The sequence below is a fragment of the Bactrocera latifrons genome, unplaced genomic scaffold (assembly GCF_001853355.1).
Source record: "Bactrocera latifrons isolate USDA-ARS-PBARC rearing strain unplaced genomic scaffold, ASM185335v1 scaffold_110, whole genome shotgun sequence".
NCBI classification, from domain to species: domain Eukaryota; kingdom Metazoa; phylum Arthropoda; class Insecta; order Diptera; family Tephritidae; genus Bactrocera; species Bactrocera latifrons.
Genome location: NW_017534520.1, coordinates 41,740 through 66,425, shown reverse-complemented (window position 1 = coordinate 66,425; position 24,686 = coordinate 41,740). Strand labels below are relative to the sequence as shown.

The 24,686-nt window shown below is 34.4% G+C and overlaps 2 protein-coding genes across 8 annotated transcripts in view; one reads left to right on the top strand and one right to left on the bottom strand.

Moving 5' to 3' along the window:
* Positions 1-5,779: 5,779 nt before the first annotated feature.
* LOC108973386 (transducin beta-like protein 3) lies at positions 5,780-8,430 on the top strand. Its single transcript, XM_018940635.1, has 2 exons — positions 5,780-5,860; positions 5,928-8,430. The coding sequence occupies exons 1-2, from the start codon at positions 5,832-5,834 to the stop codon at positions 8,290-8,292; spliced, it is 2,394 nt and encodes a 797-aa protein (XP_018796180.1). The 5' UTR covers positions 5,780-5,831; the 3' UTR covers positions 8,293-8,430.
* Positions 8,431-9,892: 1,462 nt separating this feature from the next.
* The window catches only part of LOC108973546 (pyruvate carboxylase, mitochondrial), a 33,889-nt gene continuing 19,095 nt past the window's right edge, over positions 9,893-24,686 (bottom strand). For 6 of the 7 annotated variants that reach the window (XM_018940896.1, XM_018940914.1, XM_018940911.1 and 3 more), the window contains 9 exons: positions 19,951-20,006; positions 19,784-19,897; positions 18,833-19,722; positions 18,136-18,755; positions 15,607-15,654; positions 13,925-14,322; positions 12,166-12,425; positions 11,001-12,030; positions 9,893-10,881 (listed from right to left, as the gene is read on the bottom strand). In XM_018940896.1, coding sequence (XP_018796441.1) covers positions 10,633-10,881; positions 11,001-12,030; positions 12,166-12,425; positions 13,925-14,322; positions 15,607-15,654; positions 18,136-18,755; positions 18,833-19,722; positions 19,784-19,882 — 3,594 coding nt within the window. In that variant the 5' untranslated portion in view covers positions 19,883-19,897; positions 19,951-20,006 and the 3' untranslated portion in view covers positions 9,893-10,632. The remainder of the gene's footprint in view (positions 10,882-11,000; positions 12,031-12,165; positions 12,426-13,924; positions 14,323-15,606; positions 15,655-18,135; positions 18,756-18,832; positions 19,723-19,783; positions 19,898-19,950; positions 20,007-24,686) is intronic. The other variant, XM_018940937.1, reaches the window with a different exon arrangement.

Here is a 24,686-nt window from a genome sequence, read left to right as displayed (position 1 = left end):
TTATGTAAATAAAGTTTTAATGGGTGATATAGGCCTACTGGGGAACCGAGCACCCAAAAATAACTTCGGTTACGCCCCCTTTTGCATACCTCATAGGTGGTGTGGAAAATGCGAATTGGGTATTTTATTTAAAATGCCCAAAAAATAGCTTTTTTTCTGATCTGGCTACAATGAAAAATGTCATATAAAAGGCTAATTTTGAGGCGCTCTCATACTGGAATAAGTTAAACATCCCTTTATTTCTGACCATGATCTGAAACCCAATTGCCCGAGTCGTTCTTTTGTTGGAATTGCCATAATGCAAGGCGAATTCCATTCAGCATATGAGAGTATGACCATATCTAAAATTTTAATGTATACATAGCGGTCTATGTATTCTTATATCCAAAAAATAGGTCCCACATCCTCAAACCATTGTATTATAGTCGTGTAGCGGATGCACATTTTTGTTTTAATTTTTGGACTTCGGAGTCACGTCTAACCGTTATTACCTATCACATTAATAGCAGAACCAGTGAAAAACGCTACTGCTTTCCTTCCTTTTCCTTCCTCATCGGCAAAATGTGTGAACAGTGACAACGTGGCAAAAACGCAGAATTCAGCCATATTTGCTTGTTTTCTTTTAAACAATGTGTGTATTGCTCAATACGCATATATAGTTTTGTACACATCTATGTTTTCATTCACAATTTTTTATAATATAAAATATCAAAACTGGAAACAAACTATTAAAAATAGTTCATATATTTATAAATAATAGCATTCGACTTCAATTTTGATTTATTTTAGAAAATTTCAAACATATTGAACAGATTGAATTATAACAGTTGATAATTACTACAGTATATAGATATTGGCAACTCTGCGTTGTGAGAGAGCAATCAGCTGCCACGTTTCCAGAGCAAAAATCCAAATGCCGTGAATTCTCACGTCATCCTACGTCAAAGAGAGAAGGGAGTAGCGTTTTTCACTGTGCACTTACATTGCGCGCCCATAAGATAGAACGAATCAGCTGAGTCGGGTTCGGATTCTACGTTTTTCACTGTTCCTGCTGTAATGTTGCATTCAGATCATAGAATGCCGAATTTTTATTTTATTTTTTAGCTTCACCCTAATACTGTTTTCGGACCGACAATGAAAACATGTTTTCGTGGCAAAAACTGGTTTTCGCACGAAAACTTGTGTTTTCGTCCATGTAAAATCTGTCAAACGAAAACACAGTTTTCGCGGAAAACTAATTGAAAACTTACATTCCACTCATTATATTCGGTGTCTGCTCTAGTTTAATCGATGTTTTTGGAAGACATGTTTTGCCGGCCCTAAATTGTCACTTGATATTTGTTTACAATCCACATACAAATACAGCTGTCGCTTGATATTCTCATATGAGGGCGATTCTCTTGCTCTTGCAAAATCTTGCACCGTGTAGAAATTGCAGAATGTTCCCTTTGGTGCAACGGCATAACAACAAACACACGCAGAAAATTGATTGCAATGGCTGTAAAATATGTCAGACCAAAACCCATGTTTATTTTCCTGCCATCATATATCACTAGATTCTGCAATGGGTGCTCTCTTGGCTTTGCATATTTCGGTAAAGGATTTTTGCATTTTGTGTCATCGTGCAATCTTGCAAGAGTAAGAGAATACCGCTTTTAATATTTGTCACTGAAAACTCATCGAAAACACACATTGTCGGCCCGAACGACTTAGATTCCACAACCCACAAATGTGTTTTTAAGATGTTTTCAATGTCGGTACGAACATAGCATAAAAATAGCGGGATTCTGTAATCAGTCTCTAGTCTCTATTTGAGACATTTTGTGGTAAAATCTCAATTTGTGACTAGTTACTATTCAGTAAATAGTCTCTAGCTTTAGTCTCAAAATATTGCCTCAAATTTGTGACCTGGTAGTTAGCAAGTCACAAAACCAAAAAGAACTCGTGTCTGCCATTTTGAATATACTGAATAGAGATCATCATAGATATTAATCGATTGCATATTTTGTAAGCAACTCAAACACGAAAAAGTTAAAAAGAAATAAACTTTACATAAATTTCGTTAATATTATGAAACAAAGTGAACATATATTTATGTTTTTACTGATAATTATGTTTTTTGACTATGTTATAGAAAATTTAATATTTGTTATCGACATATTTATTTCCATTCAAGTATAAAAACATCTCTGAATAATGAAATGTAATAGAGTTTGTGACACTTACAGTCTCAAAAATTGTCTCTGTCAAATTTAGAGACTTGATACTGTATCACAGTACAGAATCGCACGATAAATGTGTCGATATGGAAACGGAATAACAGTGCTTCTATGAATACCGTTTTCTCAGCATTGGCACCTTTCGGGACAATGTGTCACAGAGATTTTTCTCCACAAGTCGTCTGCTTAACGTCACACTTAACGTTCTTGAAGAAATTTGTGTTCCTAATTCTTTTTGTATGACTGCAGCGGAGTTAATCAGGTCGCGCCTCGAGAATCTAGCAATATTTTGATCAACTTATGCATTTTTTGTGGTCGCTCTATTTTTCGCAAATTTAAGGGCATCAAACACAAAATTTTCGAACATATTCAAAATGTTTGCAATTCTCATTTGCGTGTGACCAATTCTTTGCAAATTTTGGAGGCATAATCTTTCCTCTCCTGAAAAATGTTTTGCTCAACCTATTTTTCTACATAAATTCATAATTGATACAAATATTCATTTCACAGATCTAATTAAGTTAATATAACTACTTATTAGGCTTTTCAAACTCAATGCTTTTTTTTATGAAACCATTTGACTATATATTATATCATTTTGTCATTAAGTACACTATTTATACTTTTTAAATTACAGTTAACTGTAAAACTCGACAATGCTATACTTTCCTATTTTGTTGTTATGCAAAATAGTTACAACATAAATAAAAAAATATAAAAAAAAATCCGCTCCCGGAGACTTGAATCTCTCGAACGAGGCCATCGCCTGCCGTAAATAGCTGTTTGGCGATACGCCAATCCTCGCGGAATGGCTTGTATTCGATCACGGGTAGACATTGAACTTATCGAACTATCTCCCAGAAATGAGCCCGCAGAAGCTCGATGGCTTCGTCCATAAACTATTGGTATAACCATGTACGAAGTCGCCAATATTTTGGACATGGTGCTCTCTCTTTTCGAATGCAGTTCACGACCATCTGGAAAATTACCTACAGCGACCACTCTATTACAATTGTCTACTTGACATCTTTGTAATAAGGAACTTTTTGTTTTACCTAGGAAATTATTCTTAATTTTTTTCTGCTGATTTTTTGATAGTAGTGAACTTTATAAATCGATATATATATATATATATATTTTTTTTTTTTTGTTAAATACATTTTATTTGCAATCTATTTATTTAATTTCATCTTTAACAAAAGGTATATTCAGGTCTGAATGAATGGCTTTATTTGTTATGAACCAAGGCGCGTTTGTAATTAATCTTAGAGTTTTCGATTGGTATCTTTGTAGAATTTCAATATTTGAGTTACAAGCAGTGCCCCAAAGTTGCACACCGTATGTCTATATAGGTTTTAGTATAGATTTATATAATAGTAATTTATTTTCAAGATGTAACTGCGATGTATATCCAAGGAGCCAATAAAGTTGTTTGGTTTTTATTTTTAATTGTTTATTTTTGGCTTATATGTGCTGTTTCCATGTTAGTCGTTTGTCCAAGTGCATGCCGAGGTATTTAACGCTATCACTTTTAGGAATAGTATTGAAAGCAAAGGAGGGCAGTCGCTTCGCCTTAATGTAAATAAAACGTGTACTTATTTACTCACGTTTACTTTCATTTTCCAGCAATCTAACCAAGTCTGTATCTGGTTCAATTCTCTTTGCACGAAATTAGTTGCTTCAATTGGCGTCTGAATTGACGACAATAGAGCATTGTCATCAGCGTAAGTAGCAATTAATACATTTTCAGTTTCAAGAATGTCAGATGTAAAGATAGTGTATAGTACAGGGCCAAGAACGCTTCCCTGTGGTACTCCTGCATTTATGTATTTTATGTCAGACGTATCGTCATTTATCTTTACATAAAACGACCTGCTTGTTAAATAGGACTTGAGAATTTGATATACTTGAGAGGAGAATACTTTTTTTAATTTGTATAGTAGACCATAATGCCAAACTTTATCAAATGCTTATTGTATGTCTAAAAATGCAGCTAAACAATATTCTTTACGTTCTAAAGCATCAATAATGTAATTAATTACACGGTGGCATTGTTCGGGAGTACCATGATATCGACGAAACCCAAATTGGTGTTCAGGTATCAACTTATTCTCTTTTAGTATTGGCAATACTCTGCGCAAAAATATTTTTTCAAATATTTTTGAGAATAGAGACAACAAACTGATTGGTCTGTATGAAGTAATTTCGTTCTCAGATTTAGCTGGTTTAGGCACCACCTCAATTTCAGCACGATGTGTGCTTAAAATAGGATTATATATAAGTGTTAGCAACATAATTCCTTTTTTAGGTAAGCATTTTGGCATCAATTTTGTCATATCCTGGGGCTTTCTTGTTAGACAATTTCTCAATTTCAGAACGTATTTCAGCGGGTGTAATATGCTTGAGAGGTAAAGACATTTGACATGCTATGTCAAGGAATTCTAATATTTCAGCATCATTGTTCCTGCCACTGTTATCAAAAGGAGTGAAAGTTACTTCGAGGTATTTACTAAATGCATTAGCTTTACTTTTATCTGTTCTACACCAAAGGTTGTTACTGTCTTTGATAGGTACATTTCTTTTTTTAGGCCGTTTTATGTATTTAATAGCATTCCATATCTTATGGTCTTCATTATTTCTATATGTAATTTAAACTCACAATATATTCAGATATTGATTTATTTTTGAAATCAGCTAATTTTTCTTTTAGCTCCTTTGTGGCTTTGTTTAGAATAGTCTTGTCAGTTGGATCTCTGCTGGTTGCCATTTTTTTCGTAAACGTCTTTTACCGTGCGATTCTGTACTGTGATACAGTATCWAGTCTCTAAATTTGACAGAGACAATTTTTGAGACTTGAGACGATTTTGCTATTCTGTAAGTGATAGTCACAAACTCTATTACATTTCATTATTCAGAGATGTTTTTGTACTTGAATGAAAATAAATATGTCGATAACAAATGTTAAATTTTCTATAACATAGTCAAAAAACATAATTATCAATAAAAAATAAAAATATATGTTGACTTCGTTTCATAATATTAACGAAATGTATGTAAAATTTATTTATTTTTAACCTTTTCGTGTTTGAGTTGCTTACAAAATATAAAAAAACGACAATCGATTAATATCTATGGTGATCTCTATTCAGTATATTCAAAATGGCAGACAAGAGTTCTTTTTGCTTTTGTGACTTGCTAACTACCAGGTCTCAAATTTGAGGCAATATTTGGAGACTAAAGCTAGAGACTGTTTAGTGAATAGTAACTAGTCACAAATTGAGATTTTACCACAAAATGTCTCAAATAGAGACTAGAGACTGGTTACAGAATCCCGCTATTATTCTGTATTAATGCTCTAATTTCTGTAGACACGTGAAATGAGTTGTGAGGCGAGAATTCATTCTTCTTTTGGGGTGTAGCAGCAAAAGCGGCTTCAACTGTATCGATATATTTAAAATATTTTTTTATTTTTATAAAATGTGATCGATGGAATATCACAGCCACCCTGCAACATCTGTGTAAATAAAAAATCTTAAGTTTTTAATCTTATGAGTGCCTCTGTAGTTCACACGTTGTGACTTGAAAGTATCATATTTTTGTTAGTGTTCAAATATGATTATGTCAGGTTTGTGTGAGAAAAGGTGAGAAACAGTAATATTTTATGAATAATATACAATGCTAAATAATATATCTGTGTAATTGCAATAGTTTTGCGGTTTCAGCGAAATTCAGCAATTTCTATGGTGGGGGAGACGTTGTTTGGTCTGAAGATGGTGAATGCATATATTGCTTAAACAACACGGAAGTTTCTGCCATAAATGTATCTACTGGTAAACTTGTACGTGCTTACAGTACTAATGACTTAACGCCGGGTAATAAAATAGAAAGGAACGAAGATGATCAGTTGGAAGATGAAATTCCTTGTTTTTCACTTTCGCCTGATAATACATTGCTTGTAACTGCTCACCGTAGTGGCTTGTTGCGTTTATGGTCTGTCGAATCTGGAAAGGTTGTTAAATTGTGGAAAAGTCAGCACAAAGGTCCAATAGTGAAAGTACAATTTAGCACATGCGGAAATATTATATGTTCCAGTGGGGCTGATTCCTCATTGCGCATATGGGACTATGTGCATAGTACATGCATGTGTGCTCTACGAGAATTTAGTGGACCTGCACTGGTTTTAGCATTCCATCCAGATATTAAGCGGACAGAGGTGTATGCCGCTGGTGCTGACAACACGATATATTGTTGGAATTATGCTGAAAAGCGATTATTGCGCCAAATGCGTGGTCATCTTTCGCAAGTTACGGCTATAACATTTTTAGGCGGTGAAAATGGTTGCGATTGCCTGGCATCTGTAAGTCGGGACAAAGTTTTAATTGTATGGCGTCTTGCTGATGCATCACAACATAAAGTTATACCAATGTTTGAAGAATTAGAGGGCGTAGCGTGCTTAGTTAAAAATAATAATAGCCCAGATGTTCTTAACGTAGTTGTATCATGTGCGTCGGGAGCTTTAAAATTGGTGGATTGTAATACATCGAAATTAACAACATTGACGGAAGATACCAGCCAAGAATTTCGCCAATTATTACATTGTAAACGCTCTGAACAATTGGCTGTGATTACAGTGGAACAAAATATATTGATATACAAAGCCACTGACGAATGTGTAGCTGCAAATAAGCTAGAATGTGCAAAACAGTTAATCGGCTTCAATGATGAAATACTGGATATTTGCTTTTGGGGTGAGAATGACCGTTTCCTAGCTGTAGCGTCTAACAGCAAAAATATTAAAATGTATGATACCGAAGCTAATATGAATTGCAAAATTGCGAGTGGTCACAATGACACCGTTATGACGTTATCAGCCGCTGGAGGTACTAACCTCTTGCTTTCAGCCGGCAAAGATCTTAGCATATGTTTATGGAGAGTGAATCCAAATTCGTTTACACTCAACTGTGTGGGCCGCAATAACAGCAGTCACACTTCCACAATTGGTTGCATTGCATTTGGTTGTAATACCGCAGCGTTTTTTGCATCAGTCTCACAAGATGGCAGCCTTAAAGTCTGGAATTTGAAGAAAAATAAGGATGCTCCACACTCCTTCAATTTGAAGTATTCAGCTTTGTCTCACGACAAAGAAGTGAATAGCGTCAGTTTCTCACCAAATAATAAGTTATTGGCCACGGCATCGCAAGACAAAACCGCCAAATTGTGGAGCGCTGACAGTAATGCATTGATTGGTACACTACGTGGTCATACGCGTGGAGTTTGGTGTGTGCGTTTCTCCCCAGCCGATCAAGTCGTTCTAACATCTTCTAGCGATTGTACACTACGCCTTTGGTCTTTAGCTACGCTAACTTGTATTAAACGGTTCGAACAAGAATGTACCGTATTACGTGCTGAATTCATTGACTATGGCAAATATGTAGTATCTGCAGCATCTGATGGTCTACTGAAATTGTGGAGCATAAAAACAAACGAATGTGTGCAAACTTTAGATGCGCATACAGATCGCATTTGGTCGCTAGCAATATCCACACGCAGTGGTAAATCCTTTTATAGCGGCGGTGCAGACTCCAAATTGATACAATGGCAAGATGTGACAACGGTATGTCGAAATGATGAAATTGAAAAACGTGCCGAGGTGGTGCAACAAGAGCAAACATTGCAATCGCTGCTACATCAGAAGAAAAACTTGAGAAAAGCTTTTATGTTGGCGCTAAAACTAAGCAAACCTAAAACAACTTACAACATTCTGAGCGACTACGTGCGTGAACGTAACGCAGAGCCTGTTCGTGAGTTAATTAATGCATTGAACTGTGATCAACGTGTTACTCTCATGGAGCATGCGAAAGCATGGACGACAAATTCACGGCACTGTAAAATTGCGAATCTTGTTTTACATTACTTACTGAGTGACTGCATTGGCGCGCCTACTGAACATGGCGTGCCTGGCATGCGTAATGTAGTGGAGGTGCTTACGCCATACCTTCAGCGGCACCACAAACGTGTCAATGAGCTGACCAAGGAATTGATGTTCCTCGAGTTCATCGTCAATGGCATTTAAATATGTATGTATATATATTTACTTCGAATGGAGTTGATTGGTGTACAATTTGCTAATATTGCATAAAAATCAATGTTAGCAAATTTACATTAATGTACAATTATTATGAATAAAACAAAAGATTTTATTTTAACGAAATTTTTAGGGTGTTGTTTGATTATACTTATTATATCATTATGTTTACTCAAGTAATATGAATACTGGAATTTGTAAAAATTTTAAACAAATTTAGTGTCATTTAGTGTGTAGGTGTTGTTTGATTATACTTATTATATCATTATGTTTACTCAAGTAATATGAATACTGCAGTTTGTAAAAATTTAAAAAAATTTTGTGTCATTTAGAAACCGAATTTCTGTTAAATAGGCGGTCTGGTGCGGCGAGCAATGTTTTAGCTTCCGTGCGTAAAAATATCGCGATTATGTTGTTTTTGTTGTTCGAGCGGATAACCAATTATCGCTTGTATGGTAAGGTTCATCGAAATCATCTAACAATAGGAAATTGTACTCTTTCGATTGAGTCGTACCATAGGGAGAGGTCTGTTAGATTTATCGGCATGTTGACCTTTAGACCCTGCTTGGGGGAAAGTAACATGTAACAGTAAACCCAGGAAATGAGCAGTTTCGACGGGTTCGGACCAAAGAGAGAAAGGGATTAAGTGAGTTGGTTTCATGGGGCATGCAAAGAGGTAATAAGTAACTTACGGAGACTCATTCTACGGTGGACATACATATGTTTGGCATGTTGTCTCGATTCTGTATAGGTTGGAATTCAACCTGATACAATGTCCAGAACGAATTTCAATGTAGAACCAGAGCCACCCTAAGTTCCCGTGGTAACCTATGGTGGTTAAACGAAGATGTTGACGGCTCCACTGTGAATGGCGGACTGTATGTGTTTAGAGTTTGTTGCATCCGTAATCTGGTTTTCTGCGAAAATCTTCCAACAGAAATTACTTGGAAAGGAGTGCATTGTGTGTCTTTACCACAAGACCGATTGCCTTGTGTATTGCCAACAATGTGTCCTTGTCCTTACCTCAGGATCTGCCGGCGAGCGTTTGAGGATTTTGATTAGGGTTTGAGGCCATAATCGCGGTCTTATGAATACTGAAGGAGCATAGGCTGTTCTACACTGTTCGCTATCTTTTGATCCAGAAAAGAGTGTGAAAATATAATAACAATATGTATATGCAAATATGTGCAATATTTTTATTAACATTTCTTTATTTAATTTCAAACATATACACATTTTTTACATGTTTTACATTACAGAAATTATTTAAACTAATTTGCATTCTAATAAATTGAAAGATATTTTAAATTGTTTTAATGAAACTTTAACGAAACATGATATCAAAAATAAAAACTATCGAATAATCAACAGAATTTCTATAAAAAATATGCTCACTACAGTAATTCTTAACTTAATACACTCTATATATGCACATATACAAAAAGTAAGGAATTCAATATATCACTTACAATAAAAGCTAGCTTTTTACTTAACATTTGCTAACAAAGTACACATGTCTGAGCTTGTTAGGAGCTGTCTTTTGAAAATATCTACATATATGTATGTGTTTGTTTGCAGTTTTCACTTGTATACTAACAAAATATATACAATTCAAGTCAATTGCACAGTGGGTCGGAATGGAACAAAAAATTGTGCGTAAAAACGGTTTGCTCATAAAATACATAAAAAAATAATGTTGTTTACAAAAACTTTTTCGCATTTGCTGCGTTAATTAGCAATAACAGTATTAAGTTTTATATTTGTTATTGGTATTGTACATATTATATAAATTCTCTATGAAGGTACAAAAGTTCAAACTTTAAAATGAAGTTGTGTGTGTTATGTATGTAAGTTCTTGTATGCACATTAGTTTTACTATTTTTCTTAAATTGACAATGCCATTTTTTTGCATTAAACAGCCAAGGTTTTCTCTGAGAGATTTCGTTTTGACCGAAAGTTCCGTTATTATGTATATATGTATGACGGTTTGGTAAATATTCATAAATATATAGTAGATATTTAAGTATCTAGTTTTCCCGTTTTGTATGTATGTAAGTATGTATGCTTGTATATAACATTTTCCTCCTTTGATTTACTACAAATATCAACATTAATTGTAACATTTGATTTTTCTACATTCACATTAATTTTATGCTTGTAAGTTTCCTTTATTTAAGTAGATATCAGTATTTGCTTGCGACCAGCTAAACCGCCAAATATTATAGTTACATTTATAATTTATATTAGCTGACCAGTCGGTCTAAGCAATAGTTTTGAGAGCATCTATGTATGTTTGTGTGTAGTTCAGTGGTTTGTGGCACGTGACTTTTATTCTATCTGCATAATTAAATCGTCACCTTCTAATTTCATGCCGTTGATGATCTCTAGCTTCTTCACTACGCCCGCTTTTGGTGCTTGCACAATCATTTCCATTTTCATGGCCGAAAGTACAACCAAAGGTTGACCCTTTTCAACAGTATCGCCCTCCTTTACACGAATATCGATCACGGTACCCGGCATGGGTGCGCCCACTTCGTTTTTGTTCGACTTGTTGGCTTTAGGGTGAATGTGAAGTTCCTGTGTATGAAAAAAAAAAATACATAAATATCAAAAACATTATCAAACAATAATTGCTGGATTCAAAACAGAGTTCACTTATACGACTTCAATATTCTTAGTTTCCCCTGCTTACTCACCTTTACGGCCTCCTTATCACGTATCAGTACTGAACGCAGTTGACCGTTCATCTCGAAGAAGACCTCACGCTCGCCGTTTGGTGTCAGATCTTCAGCCATAGCCAGAGTCTTCAAACTCAAAGTCTTGCCGCGTTCAATGGCAACTTCAAATTCTTCGCCCACCTTGGGTCCAGTAAGGAAGATGCGTGTATCTAGTTTATCAACTGGTCCATAATTCTCACGGAAGTATAAAAAGTCTTCGGTTACAGCTGGATAAAGCGCCGACGACATAACATCACGTTCGCTAATATGGGGATGAGATTCCTTTAGCTCCTTTGTAAGTTTTTCAAAATCTAAAGCAGGTAAATTTTCACCGGGGCGTCCCTCAACGCGTGGCATATCCTTCAGCACACGTGAGCGTAATGGTTCGGGGAAACCACCATGTGGTATACCGATTGAACCTTGTAGGAATTCCACCACCGATTTGGGGAATGACAATTCCTCAGCCTTATCCAACACTTGTTCGGCATTCAATTTGTTTTGAACCATGAATTGCGCCAAATCACCAACAACCTTTGATGATGGTGTCACCTTAATAATGTCACCCAACAACAAATTCGCTTCGCGATAAGCTTTCTTAACATCTTCGAAGAAGTCACCCAGACCCAATGAGAATGCTTGGAATTGCAAATTGGTATATTGACCGCCGGGTATTTCATTGAGGTATACATCGGCATTGCCCGACTTCATGGTAGTGGTACATTCGAAGGGTGCATAAAGTGTGCGTGTTTGTTCCCAGTAAGCTGAATATTCGGAAACATCACGCAAATCGAATTGTGTGTCGAGCGGTGTGCCTTGCAGCGACGCCACCACAGCGCCCATGCTGGGCTGCGATGTCATGCCGGACATAGAGTCCACCGCTGTATCAACAACGTCAGCGCCCGCTTCGGCACAAGCGAGCATTGAAGCGACACCGGCACCTGAAGTGTCGTGAGTGTGTATGTGTATTGGGATATCGGGGTGCTTATCGCGTATTGCGGTGATAAGTAATCTATAGTATTATAGTGAAAAGATAATACAGATACGTTGGGGTTAACATTAGTATCATTTTAGTGTATTGTTTAATTAGTATGTTTATTAGATAAATAAGAGAGTGGTTAAATTCGATAAAAAATAAATGACTTACTTTGCCGCTTGTGGTTTCAACAAGCCTGCCATATCTTTGATGCAAAGTACGTGTGTGCCGGCCTTCACTAGCTCATCGGCCAAGTTGGTGTAGTATTTGAGATCATATTTAGTACGTGCGGGATCGCTTACATCGCCGGTATAGGAAATCGCAGCCTCAACAACGCCACCGGCCTTGCCGGCAGCTTCCATACCCAAAATCAAGTTAGGTAAATAATTTAGTGAATCGAAGACACGGAAAATATCCATGCCTGTTTGCACCTGTAAAAGGTATAATGAGTTTTTTTATGATTTTTAATCCAAGAAAAGCTTGTAATGTATGAGTTCAAATCATAACAACTTTATTTACTCGAGTGAAGCCACACATTTGAAGAAATTGCTGCTATTAAATATCTCTAAAATAGCGGTCACACGAATGTATTTTTAAGAAGGAACTAAGACCAATTATGCTAAGAGATCTCTAATTCTCTTTAATATAAAACAAATTTAAATTGAAGATTTTGTAATCATATCAAGAAAAAACGATAACGGAAGACATTTTGTAGTTAAAGTCGTCCGATGAGTCGAATTTCGTGAAGATGATTTGTCAAATAAAAAAGTTTTCCTTACAAGAAGTCAACGATCGTGAAAATTATTTATCAAATAAAACAATTTTCCATACAAGTACTTGATGTCGATCGGTTAGTTTGCATGATAGCTCTTAGCTAAGGGCCGATATTGGCGGTTTCCACAAATGAGCAGCTTCTTGAAAAGGAAAAGGACATATGCAAAATGTCATCGATATGGATAAAAAAAAAATTAAGTAATGAGACTGATTACATAAAAACCATATATTTGAAAATTATTCTACAACTCTTCCATCCCCTTCAAAGTAGTCCCCTTGGGCAGCTATACAGTGCGTTTTTCATGCTTCGTAACATTTCTAGAACTAATTTTCTAAAACTAATCGACTCAAAATGGGTTCCTTTGACCACCGATTTTGTTTTAGGAAACAAAAAAAAAAAAAAGTCACAGGGTGACATGTCGCGAATAAGGTGACTGTTGCAACACGGCGATCCATTTACAGGGCAAATACTAGGACACGCTGAGGGCGGTGTGGCACGGCACATTGTCGTGATAAAGGATCCAGTTATGAGCGAAAACTGGGCGCAGCCTGTTGACTCATTTTCGCAATCTTTCGAGTACTTGGTAATAGTAGACTTGATTGACAGTTCTCCCCGGTGGAACGAATTCTTTGTGGACGATTCCACGGCTATCAAAAAAGGAAATAATCATCGTTTTCACCTTCAACTTGCTCATGCGAGCATTTTTCGGGCGGGGGGCGCACGGAGACAACCATTGTGAGCTTTGGCGTTTGGTTTGGTTTGGAAAGAGCACTATCACCATACACTCTTACAATTTTAGCGTACGTTTCCGAAGCTGTTTCCCCCAATGTGGCGCAAAATTTTATCGCGACGCTTTGCGCTTGATTTCGTTTTTCCATTTTCGTGACGTGCACAACAAACACACGTCTACTCAACTTGACGCAGCAGGCGAACTAAATAAGCTAGAGCGATGGTACATATATCAATGGAGAAGGAGGGATGCCGGAAAAAGAGAAAGGGAATTTCAAGGTCACAGGTTTACCACAAACGCGGCAATAAAATCAGTCTCATTACTTAATTGTCAAACCTCGTATATCGAAAGAGTTAACTTTAGTAAATTTTCGCGTTTTTTATCAATCGTCGCAGAAATAAATTTATAATAATAAAAGAACTTACCGCCAATTCACAGAATTTATTCACGACATTATCGGGATAACTGGTGTAACCAACAGCGTTGGCACCACGCAACAGCATCTGGAATGGAATATTAGGTATACGTTTACGCATTTCCTCCAAACGTTCCCACGGGCATTCATGTAGAAAGCGTAATGCTACATCGAAGGTGGCACCACCCCAATTCTCCAACGAATACAGATTATTAAATTTATGTGCGACATATGGTGAGATCTTAAGCAGATCATGGGAACGAACACGTGTCGCCAACAGCGATTGATGGGCATCACGGAATGACGTGTCCATCAACATAAGGTTCTTACGACTGCGTACTTCTTTGGCGAAAGCTTCGGGACCTTGTGTTTTGAGTATATGTCGTAGTCCTTTTGGTGGTTCGGTGACTGCATCAGCATGGAAATATCAAAGTAAATTATTATTTTTTATTTATAAAAGTTATAAACGTATAGTTCAAAGCAAGTTAGGCATCTACTCCGCAAATATACGGTGAATGGACATATTTTATATGTGTAGCTGGTTTAATTTCACATTTGGTTGAAAATTTGGTTTTCGTACGAAGTTCTTGATCTCAAATCGCACAGTTGGTACTCGGTACACAAATGAAATTGTTTTTAAATTTTGTTCAAAAGAGAATTTAACTGCCAAATTTACATAACATTAGTAAACATAAATTTTTCTGTAGACTCGCTCATGACGTCATAAACCAAAGGCTTTTGGTGACAAGTTCAACTCAAAAAGAAATAAATAAATAAATGGAAAAATATAATAATATGTATTTTTATTATTTTTAGACCAATTGACCAGAAAGTATTCTCGCAGATCTCTTTCAAATGAGAGTATGTTAGAGTAAATTACCTTCTCTCTGTCAGAAAATGCAACACAATTTCAAAATAAGATCAAATTCAGTTTTTCTCAAGAATTATTGCTAACTATCATTATGCTCTGAATCTAATTAAGGCGTTATAATTTCTTTAAGTCATGAAAATAATTAGTTCATACTTTTCCGTATAAATTGGAGTAAAGCACTTGCCTTGGCATGCAGCATAAATCCTTAGCTTAAGCGACTATAAATAACAGATGCGTGGAGAAATTGAAAAGAAAATCAAATCGCATAAATAATAATTACAAACAATTATGTTAATGATGATGCAAAATGGATGAGTTTGACGCGCAAAAGACGAACGCTTCTATTACCACCAACTGGTATTGTATAACCTAATTCAAAACCGTTATCGTATGGAGCGAAAAAATAAATTAAAAACCAAATTAAGGTAGTAAAAATAATGGAATTGCAATGGTACCGAGTGCCAGAAACCGCTGAAAAAGATAAGCGAAAAAAGAAGTAAACACATTTTAAGATCAGTGAATCATCATGATCAGTTGATGTTTTACAAGCATATGGGCCAATTTGAATACCAATTAAGTTTAGCGCCTGGAAATTTGCGCACGCTGTTCCAATTAAGTTACTTTCTGTACAACATTTTATCATGATGTTTGCTTTTGTAGAAATGGAGCTGTGCACCACACCTGAATACACCTATGTATATACATATGTTGTTGTGATATAAATGTATGTATAGAACTAAACCAAATATTCATTTACATGACGGCATGACTCAAAATTATATCTGTAGTAGTAGTAGAAGTAGCAGATTTTCAAAACATACCTTTGGCTTCTCCGCGCTCTTCACGGCTTATTGCCTCGGGTGACAGGTCTTCAAGTGATCGTGATCATGTATATTTCAAAAATCGTATGTTTTTCATGATCATGTGAGTTTTGTTTTTTTATTCGGTGATGTTACAAAATGGTGTTGTTTGCGATGTTGTTTTTTTTATGTTATTGCATTTTTTTTTTGCATAGAAATTTTGTTGTTTTTCGATTGATATTTGGATTAATCACACGATGAAACAAAGAAAATAAAATCGTAAAATGATAAGAAATATTAAAGAAATCAAAAAGAGAAGTAAGCAAAAGAACGTACATATGTACTTTAAACTATGTATTTATAGTATATATAGTGCATACATATACATACGAAGAATTCTTTAAAAGTTACGCTAAAATCAAAAGCGGCGAAAGGAGAGTGGGGATGTGGAGGCGCAGGAAAAGTGAGAGGAATCAATTTGGCGATATTTGTTTTATTAAAATAGTAGAAAAGAGGACGAGGCGTTGTTAATTGAACATAACTGTTAAAAAAGTTGTTGGGTTAAAGCAAGAGTACTGAATCAAATTTGGTATGAGACGTTGCAAATGATGATATTTACAAAAGTAGCAAAAGGAAATTAACGAGGAGAGTAAGCCAGGTTGTGACAGATGGGAGAACAAAATGGCGGTAAAGAAATGTTAATATATACTACATAAACAACAAAAATTAAAATAAACTGAATTGTATGGAAAACAGGTGAGGCAACAAACTAAACTAAAAATTAAGTAATGATAATAATATGTATTATATATAATATGAATTAATGTAATATTATATATACCATAACACAAAAGCATACAAAAATTTAACTAATGAAATGATATAAAACATAATATATGATAACAACTTCTGCAGGCAAACGGCAAAAGCTTACACCATCAAAAGATAACAATAAAAACTCGTCTGTTTTTTGAGTTCTGCATGGTTGATCGAGAAAGCGCACTCAATGAAGAACAAGAACAATGACAAGAAACAATGTTAACTTCGTTTGCACCGAAGCTACATTACCATTCACAGGAGCATTTCTTGCATCATGTATATATACATTTAAATAAATCTGAAGACTTAACCGGCTATATTTTAAATTTAACGGAACACGATTTCGTATCGAATTAAGGTTATTTAATATAAAAAAAATATCTTTTACGAAATTTCGTTCGGGTATTGTAGAGTTGGTTTGGACAATAATCGCAACAGAATTTCGTGAAGATATCTTTTCAAATAAAAAATTTTTACAAACAAGAATTAGATTTTGATCGGTCAGCTTGTTTGGCAGCTACATGTAATAGAGATCCAATACCCTCCGATTCGACAAATTTCATCGATCGATATATCAGGAACTGAGAGACCAGTTCGCGTATATATAGACACACGGATGGACAGAAAGACGGACAGTGCTAAACTCATCATAAATCGACTAAGTTTGTCACGGATTACTTATATACTTTATACGATCTCCGACGTTTCCTTTTTAGGAAACAAAATAATTGAAATGTATTATGACAGTATTATGAGAGTCTGACATAATCACAGCCGAGTTAAATAACTTACAATTCTTAACCCCCTTAACCAAGTTGAGTGTACTTTTGCCACTCGCGTACACGAAGAGGGACTAACAGTAGTGTTAACTGTCGAATAATTATAAACTTTGAGTAGCAATGTAATAAATAATATGAACGTAAACTTAAGAAATAAGAAATGTGGGAAGTTGCGGTGATAAAATAAAGAGAAGGATAATGGAATTCAGCATTAAAGAACTATTTCTGGAAAGGATAAATTCAGCACAGAGGGAAATGAAAGGAGAGGAACGAACAAGAAAGCTAACTGGATATAATGGTATGAATGGAAGGGCTAACATATGTATGTAGTTAGCGCAGAGCCGATATAAGTAAAGAAAAGTTCATATAAAGCAGGAAACAGAGAGAGAGAATGTGGAAAGAGTTAAGGTAAAGAAAGAGTTAGTAGAAAGGTTAATATTGGTAATCTTAGAACATCTATGAGACGCTACGGAAGGCAAGATAAAATGTAAAAAATAAGATATAAACCGAGGGATAAACGATAAGAGGTTATGAAAGGAATGGTTAGGGTGCGTGGGTGATAAATGAATAGGTATAATAAATAATTTTTATAAGGTTTATTTCAAGTTATATTACGAAAAAATATAAAACTAAACACTAAAATTGATATTTTAAAGTTTATTAATAAGTTAAATACGATGGATTTAATTTTTCTTTTGAAAGTAAAAAAAATATATCTATAATTTGAAAAAAAAAAATCAATTTTAAATTATCTTTATTGAGGTAAAAAGTAATCATATTTAAATTATTACCAATTCACCACGAAATAATATGTGGAGAAGGATTGGATTTGAATATATTATAGGGCAGAGGAATAATTGAGGCTCCCTATCAAGTGTTTTAAAGCTTTTGCACAACAAAGCAATAACTTATTTCTTACGAGATCAAATAACCATACAAACTGTTTACTTACCTAGAGGCACTTCGGGAACATGTGGGGTAATATCAGCGGGTTTCAAACCGGTTGCCAATGGTGTTTGTGGACCATTCACAAGCACTTCACCAATGTAGTTAAGCAGTTTCTGTGCACGATTCTGTGAGAGACGGAATTTGAAGAGCTGTGGATGTTCATCAATAAAGTAGGTGTCTAAAACGCCGTGTAAGAATTTTTGATTTTCCAAGACATTCAACAAGAACGGTATATTGGTTTTTACACCACGTATACGGAATTCACGAAGTGCACGATTCATTTTTGCTGCCGAGCTCTGCAAATCACTGGCATGGGAAATAATTTTGACGAGCAACGAATCGTAGTAGGGTGAGATGATTGCACCTGCAAAACCGGAAGCACTATCCACACGTATACCCATACCTTCACCCGAACGGAATACCTCCAGACGACCGGTGCTGGGTTGGAAGTCATTGGCGGGGTCTTCGGTGGTGACACGACATTGGATGGCATAACCACGTGGTTGTATATTTTCCTGTGTATATCCAAGTTCCGGTAGAGTCATTCCTTCGGCAACACGTATTTGCGATTGCACTAGATCAATGCCGGTGATCTCCTCGGTGACAGTGTGCTCCACTTGTAATCTAAACAAAATTTTAACATATAACATAATTTTATGATTAAGCGATTTCAAAACAAAAACTTTTTTTCTTGTACACACCTGGCATTTACCTCAATGAAATAAAAATTACCCGTCTCATCACACAGGAACTCTACTGTACCGGCGTTTTCGTAACCCACATGCTTGGCTAGACGTACAGCAGCCTCAGTCATCTTGTCGCGTATCTCTTGGGGTAGTCGTGGTGCAGGCGCTATCTCAACCACCTTTTGGTGACGACGTTGCACCGAGCAATCACGTTCAAACAAATGCACCACATTGCCAGCCTTGTCACCAAGCAATTGCACCTCAATATGACGTGGTCGTTCGATGAACTTTTCAATAAACATAGCACCATTACCAAAAGCGGCCTTTGCCTCCGAACTGGCACGCTCAAACATTTCTTCGACCTCATCCATTTTGCGTACAACACGCATACCACGCCCACCGCCACCATAAGCGGCCTTAAAAATCACTGGCAAACCATGTTTCTTGCAGAATTCCACAGCCTCTTCTTTTGTAGTGACGGGTCCATCTGTACCAGGCACAATCGGTACACCAGCTTCGATTGCAGCAATACGTGCAGCTACTTTATCACCCATTTGTTGCACCACTTTCGGTGAGGGACCAATGAAACGCAGGCCAGCATCAATGACAGCCTGTGCAAAATCACTTCGTTCCGAAAGGAAACCATAACCCGGATGCACAGCATCCACATCATTCTCTTTGCATACACGTATAATCTCTGGAATGTTCAGGTAAGCTTCAACCGGTGGCAAACCTTTACCGACAATATACGATTCATCAGCTTTTTGACGGTGCATATGCATTTTGTCTTGTTCAGAGTAGATGGCCACCGATTTGATACCCAATTCTGTACAAGCACGGAAGACACGAATGGCGATCTCACCGCGATTGGCAACCAGCACCGAGCGTATTGGCTTATATTCAACCTGAATAAGACAGTCGAAATAAAAGTTAAATTGCTCGCAAATGAGTTTTTTTTTAAATTACCTGAGTAGAATAGGCATTTCTGTTAATAAGAAAAACACGAACACGAGGTGAAGACTGTCTTAAAGCCTTAAAGGCCGACTGTGCAACCGGTATGAACATTTTGAGGTTTTTGGTCTATTAAAGAAAATGCATTAAGGTGTGTACTTGATTTCATTATGAACACTTACAGTGTTGATAGCTACAAATATTTGTTTTGCTATATAAAGCTGGTATCCGAAGTTGCCTGCAAAAAGCAAAAAAAATATACGAATTATGATTTTGATATTAAAATAAAATACCTCCTAAAATTTGATGGGAATTTGACAAAACCAAAACTTATTTAGACTTACTACTTCTAAAGCGTTTTCACATAACGCCTGATTCAATCAAGTTCAAGTGGTTCTATTCAAAAAATATTAAGAGAATTACGTAATTGTTTCAAGTAAGTCACAAGAAAATCGCTATAATTATTGAATTAGTCTTACATAAGACAAATATCGGTAAATCAGAAATCTTTCGTTCCATATTTCTAAAAATAGCTCTCAAATATATAGTACCATATATGTATATATTTTATGAAAAATCCTATTAATTTCATATGCTAAGTCTTAACTTTGAACCTAGGAAATTTTTTCCAGCAATGCGAAATATTTTGGTTTCCTTAAAACTATTAGAAAGTAAGCTTTAAAGTTTAAATATGTGTATTTTTTTTATTATTAATGCACCTAAGCTTGCATATGATCACTAGTTGAGGGTAAGGTTATCAAATTTTACTGATTAAATATTTTTAAAGTCTGATTCTATGAAAATGAAGAACTAATTTTCTTGGTGAATTATAAAAAAAATCATGTCGTTTCTAAAAAACAAAAAAATTTAGTAAAAAGTTTTTAATAAAAAGTTTACTAAAAAGTTTTTTATAAAAAAAAAATAAAAAAATTATATAAAACGGTTTTTATTGAAAAAAATACTTGCAAGTTTTTAATAATTTTTAAGTAATGAGTTTGCTTATTTTTCTATTTTCAAATACATATACATGTACAAGTATGTGATAAACGTAAATTTATTTCGGCATTCTGATAAGCTTAAGTGTTTTAATTAAAAGTGCAGCCTCAAAATTTAATGATCCAACAACTTTATTCTCTTATGCATATGTACACTGTATAAATTGAACTGTTTGAAGATCGAACGATTTCTATATACCCAAATACATATGTGTACATTAAGGTGTGTAAAAAACGAATATCTTTTAACGCTGGGTACTCTAAAAACTAGGTTTTTAGACATCTCTAAAAAAGTCGCTCTAAGCATGAGCTCTTAATTTTAAACGGAAGGCCTTCCGCTTTACGGTTATCTATTTTTTCTTATTATCGATAGAAAAATTCAAATATCGCTTAAAAAAATAATCTCTACGTAGGTCAAAAATGTTATATTATATGCAACATCATTCCGTATATTCATCTATTATTTCAGTTCTAGAATATAAAACGTTGCTCGACCAAAATTCGTACCTACTATATCATCAATGGTTGTCAAAAATACTAATATGTCATAATTGATAGCCAGCCATCAATCTAGGCTAAGCGAAACTGTCTCACGGAAAGGACAGATATTTCATTTTGTCAAATTTTGAATGATGAACCATATGTTGGTATTATCATACATAAATTGGCAATAATTAATAACACTAAGCTAGCCGCTATATATTAACCGATTTGCTTCTCAGCAGTATTGTAACTTAAAATCCATGAGAATCAGCAAAAGCGACACGAATTTTTCAATTACCTGCTAATGAAATCAGCTATTAATTTTAATTTCTTTATGATTGGACAATTGATTAAAAAATAAACTTTATATCTACTAAAAATATGCCAAAGGATGTGGAAATATATGTATGTTCGTTCGAATATTTTGTGCCAAATTTATATTACCACAAAATTATTATACATATTAATCATATATGTATTTATTTATGTATTTTTGTATGTCATATTAGTTTGAGAGATATCTGAAATAAATTTATAATAAATATCCACATTACGCCCAAACTTGGCCAACCGATCGAAACAAATTGTACATACATACGAGAGACTGAAATAATTCTATATTCAGGTATTACAGATTTATATACTTATGTATATAGATAATGCGACATCGTACTTATGTACTTATGTATATTACTTATTCACATATGTTACAAACATACATATATGTATGTAGAATAACTACCGTTTTACCACTTTAATTGAACACCTAGTGTGAAACCAGAGATCTGAGCTCAAATCTAACAATACAATGTTTATTATTCATAACCTACTTTATCGGATGGATATCGGATTAATGTATATCTTTATCTCCAATTTTCAGTAATAATTAATATAAAAATAACTGTTTCTTAAGTTTATCATAACCACTATACCCGTTACGTAATTGATTATTCTATTATAAATTTTGATGTAAATATTATCAAAAAAAAAAATCGTCTTAATTGTTCAACAATTAGGTATGTTTTAGAGTTTCTTTACCGCAAATATTTAATAAAACACTGTATGCACTCGCTTAGTTTTGAGTTTAGATAAAACGCTCAAAAAATCAACGCCCGTTATATCGCGCAAATAGTACTGAGTTAGTTTTATGATCATCACCATTTATCGTAAAAATCTTGTATGAACACAAATATACGCCATAAGCCCCATGCTCTTGTGTCTGCTGCTGTGATTATCTTTGAGGTCAATTTCTAACTTAACGCAAAAAGTTGCCTAAAATATTTGTTTTTAATATGTAACTGCATACAAATTTATGCGTTTTATTGACTACTCATATATTTTGCCCCAGACATGAAGATAATTCAACTGTCATACAAATAACTTTGAAAATATGTATTTGTATATGTTAATATTATTATACCATGTGTAGTATCGAAAAGTATCAGCCATATGTCTAGCTGTTCTTTACCTCAAATCAAATAAGAAAAAAATATGATAAAATAATTAACTACGTCGCTGCAATTGACAATGAAAGCAATTTTATGGCATATTAATCAAAACCGGTTATTTGTAATGCATTTTTTTTTTTAAGAAAACGAACAAGAAGATAATTGAGACAATATTTGATTTACCTGGTAAATACATACGTATGTATGTCAATATTTTGGGCAGACGGGAAAAAAATGTTGACTAACAAAATAATTTGTGTTAACGTGTATTGCACCTAAGTACATACAATATATACAAATGAATAAGTACCTAAAAATGAAAGTCTATTTTCAGGTATTTAATTTAACCTTGAAATATTTAGAAATTTTAACTCCATATCTAATTGAACTTAAATTTGACATTGCAATGTGTTTATTACACACGTGCATACATGTACATTCGGTTATGAAAGGTATACTGAATTCCAGAAAGTAATTTGCTTTTTAATAAAAAAATCGGTAACTCGAAAAAATAACATTTTGATATACGAATAATAGAACAGCTAAAAAAATATTTTTATGTATTTTTACAACATGAAGTAAAACAAATAAGGAAGGGCTAACTTCGGATGTAATCAAAAATGTGAACATTGTTCGGCGAAATCGTAAATGGATTGCAATTAAAATTGTATCTTATTTACTTACATTAGAGGTCATAAAGTAAATTAGTTTATATACGAGTATATATTCTTCCTGTCGGCGAAAATTAATTTAAAATCATCATCAAATAAGACATATCCGACATAAACTCAATCAAATTTATATATGAGTTATATATGATAGTATTTAGCCAGTGATATATGATTATGTGATTTAATAAAAAAAAAACGTAATCTTCGGTTGAAAGGAAGCTATAATATACACTTAACAAATAAAACAAGTTTTCAAACAAGAACTTGATTTTAATCGTACATTTTGTATCGCAGCTATATGATATAGTGATCCGACGTCGTCGGTTTCGACAAATAGCATTTGTTTGAAGAAGAAAAGTAAAGGAATAGTTCGCCTAGATACAGACAAGTACCATATGTCAATATGATTAAACTAGAACTTCAGTCAATAAAATAAGGAGGTCGTCCAAATTTCCAGATTGTTAAAGTTAAAGTGCAATAAACGCCTTCTCAAAAAGTTTAGAACACTGATGAGTGAATAACCTTTAGCTGAATACAAAACCGAGTTCATTTCGGTTAACCGACTGTCTTGGAACCTTTGTGTGTCTCAACAATGACGATTATTCAAACGACTTCCACACTAAACTTTAGAAACAATTGTTAATTTACACTCATCAAATTATATTAGACTTGAAGGCTTTACTTTCAAAAAATATTTTTTTCTGTTTATATGAATTATTATATGTACCGTTACCAATGTACTATCTTATAGTTCCACTCTTCTACGTAACTACAGATGCAATTAGTAAATTCAGAAAAGAAAAACAATGTGAAACCAAAATTGAAATAAAACAACAATGAAAATTTTTTCATGTTAATTGAAGGACATTAAAACAGCTGTTTACCTAAGTATAACACTCATAACAACATATAGATATGCACTCAAAAAATATAAACATTTAGGAATATTTTAGACCTTGTTCAAAAAATTTTATGAATATTATGTCAGATTACTTTCTAACATAGCAGCTACATAACAAGATACCCTGCAAGACGGAGGTAACAGATTGCACAAAAGCATTGAAACATTTTCAGCTGCTCACTAACACTGTTACATTTTCTGGAATTTTCAATTGAATGGGAGAATACGTAAGTAAGATAGGGAAAAACTATAGACATTCTAAACATATTGTAATGTTAACTTGCTAGAATAGGAAAGACGAATACCTAAATTTTCAAGAAGAAGAAAACGAAAAGCGCAGTTTATTTAGGATTTTGAAGAGGTAAGTTCGTTATTTGATAATTTGATACTTTATAATTAATTTTTATTATATATCTACAT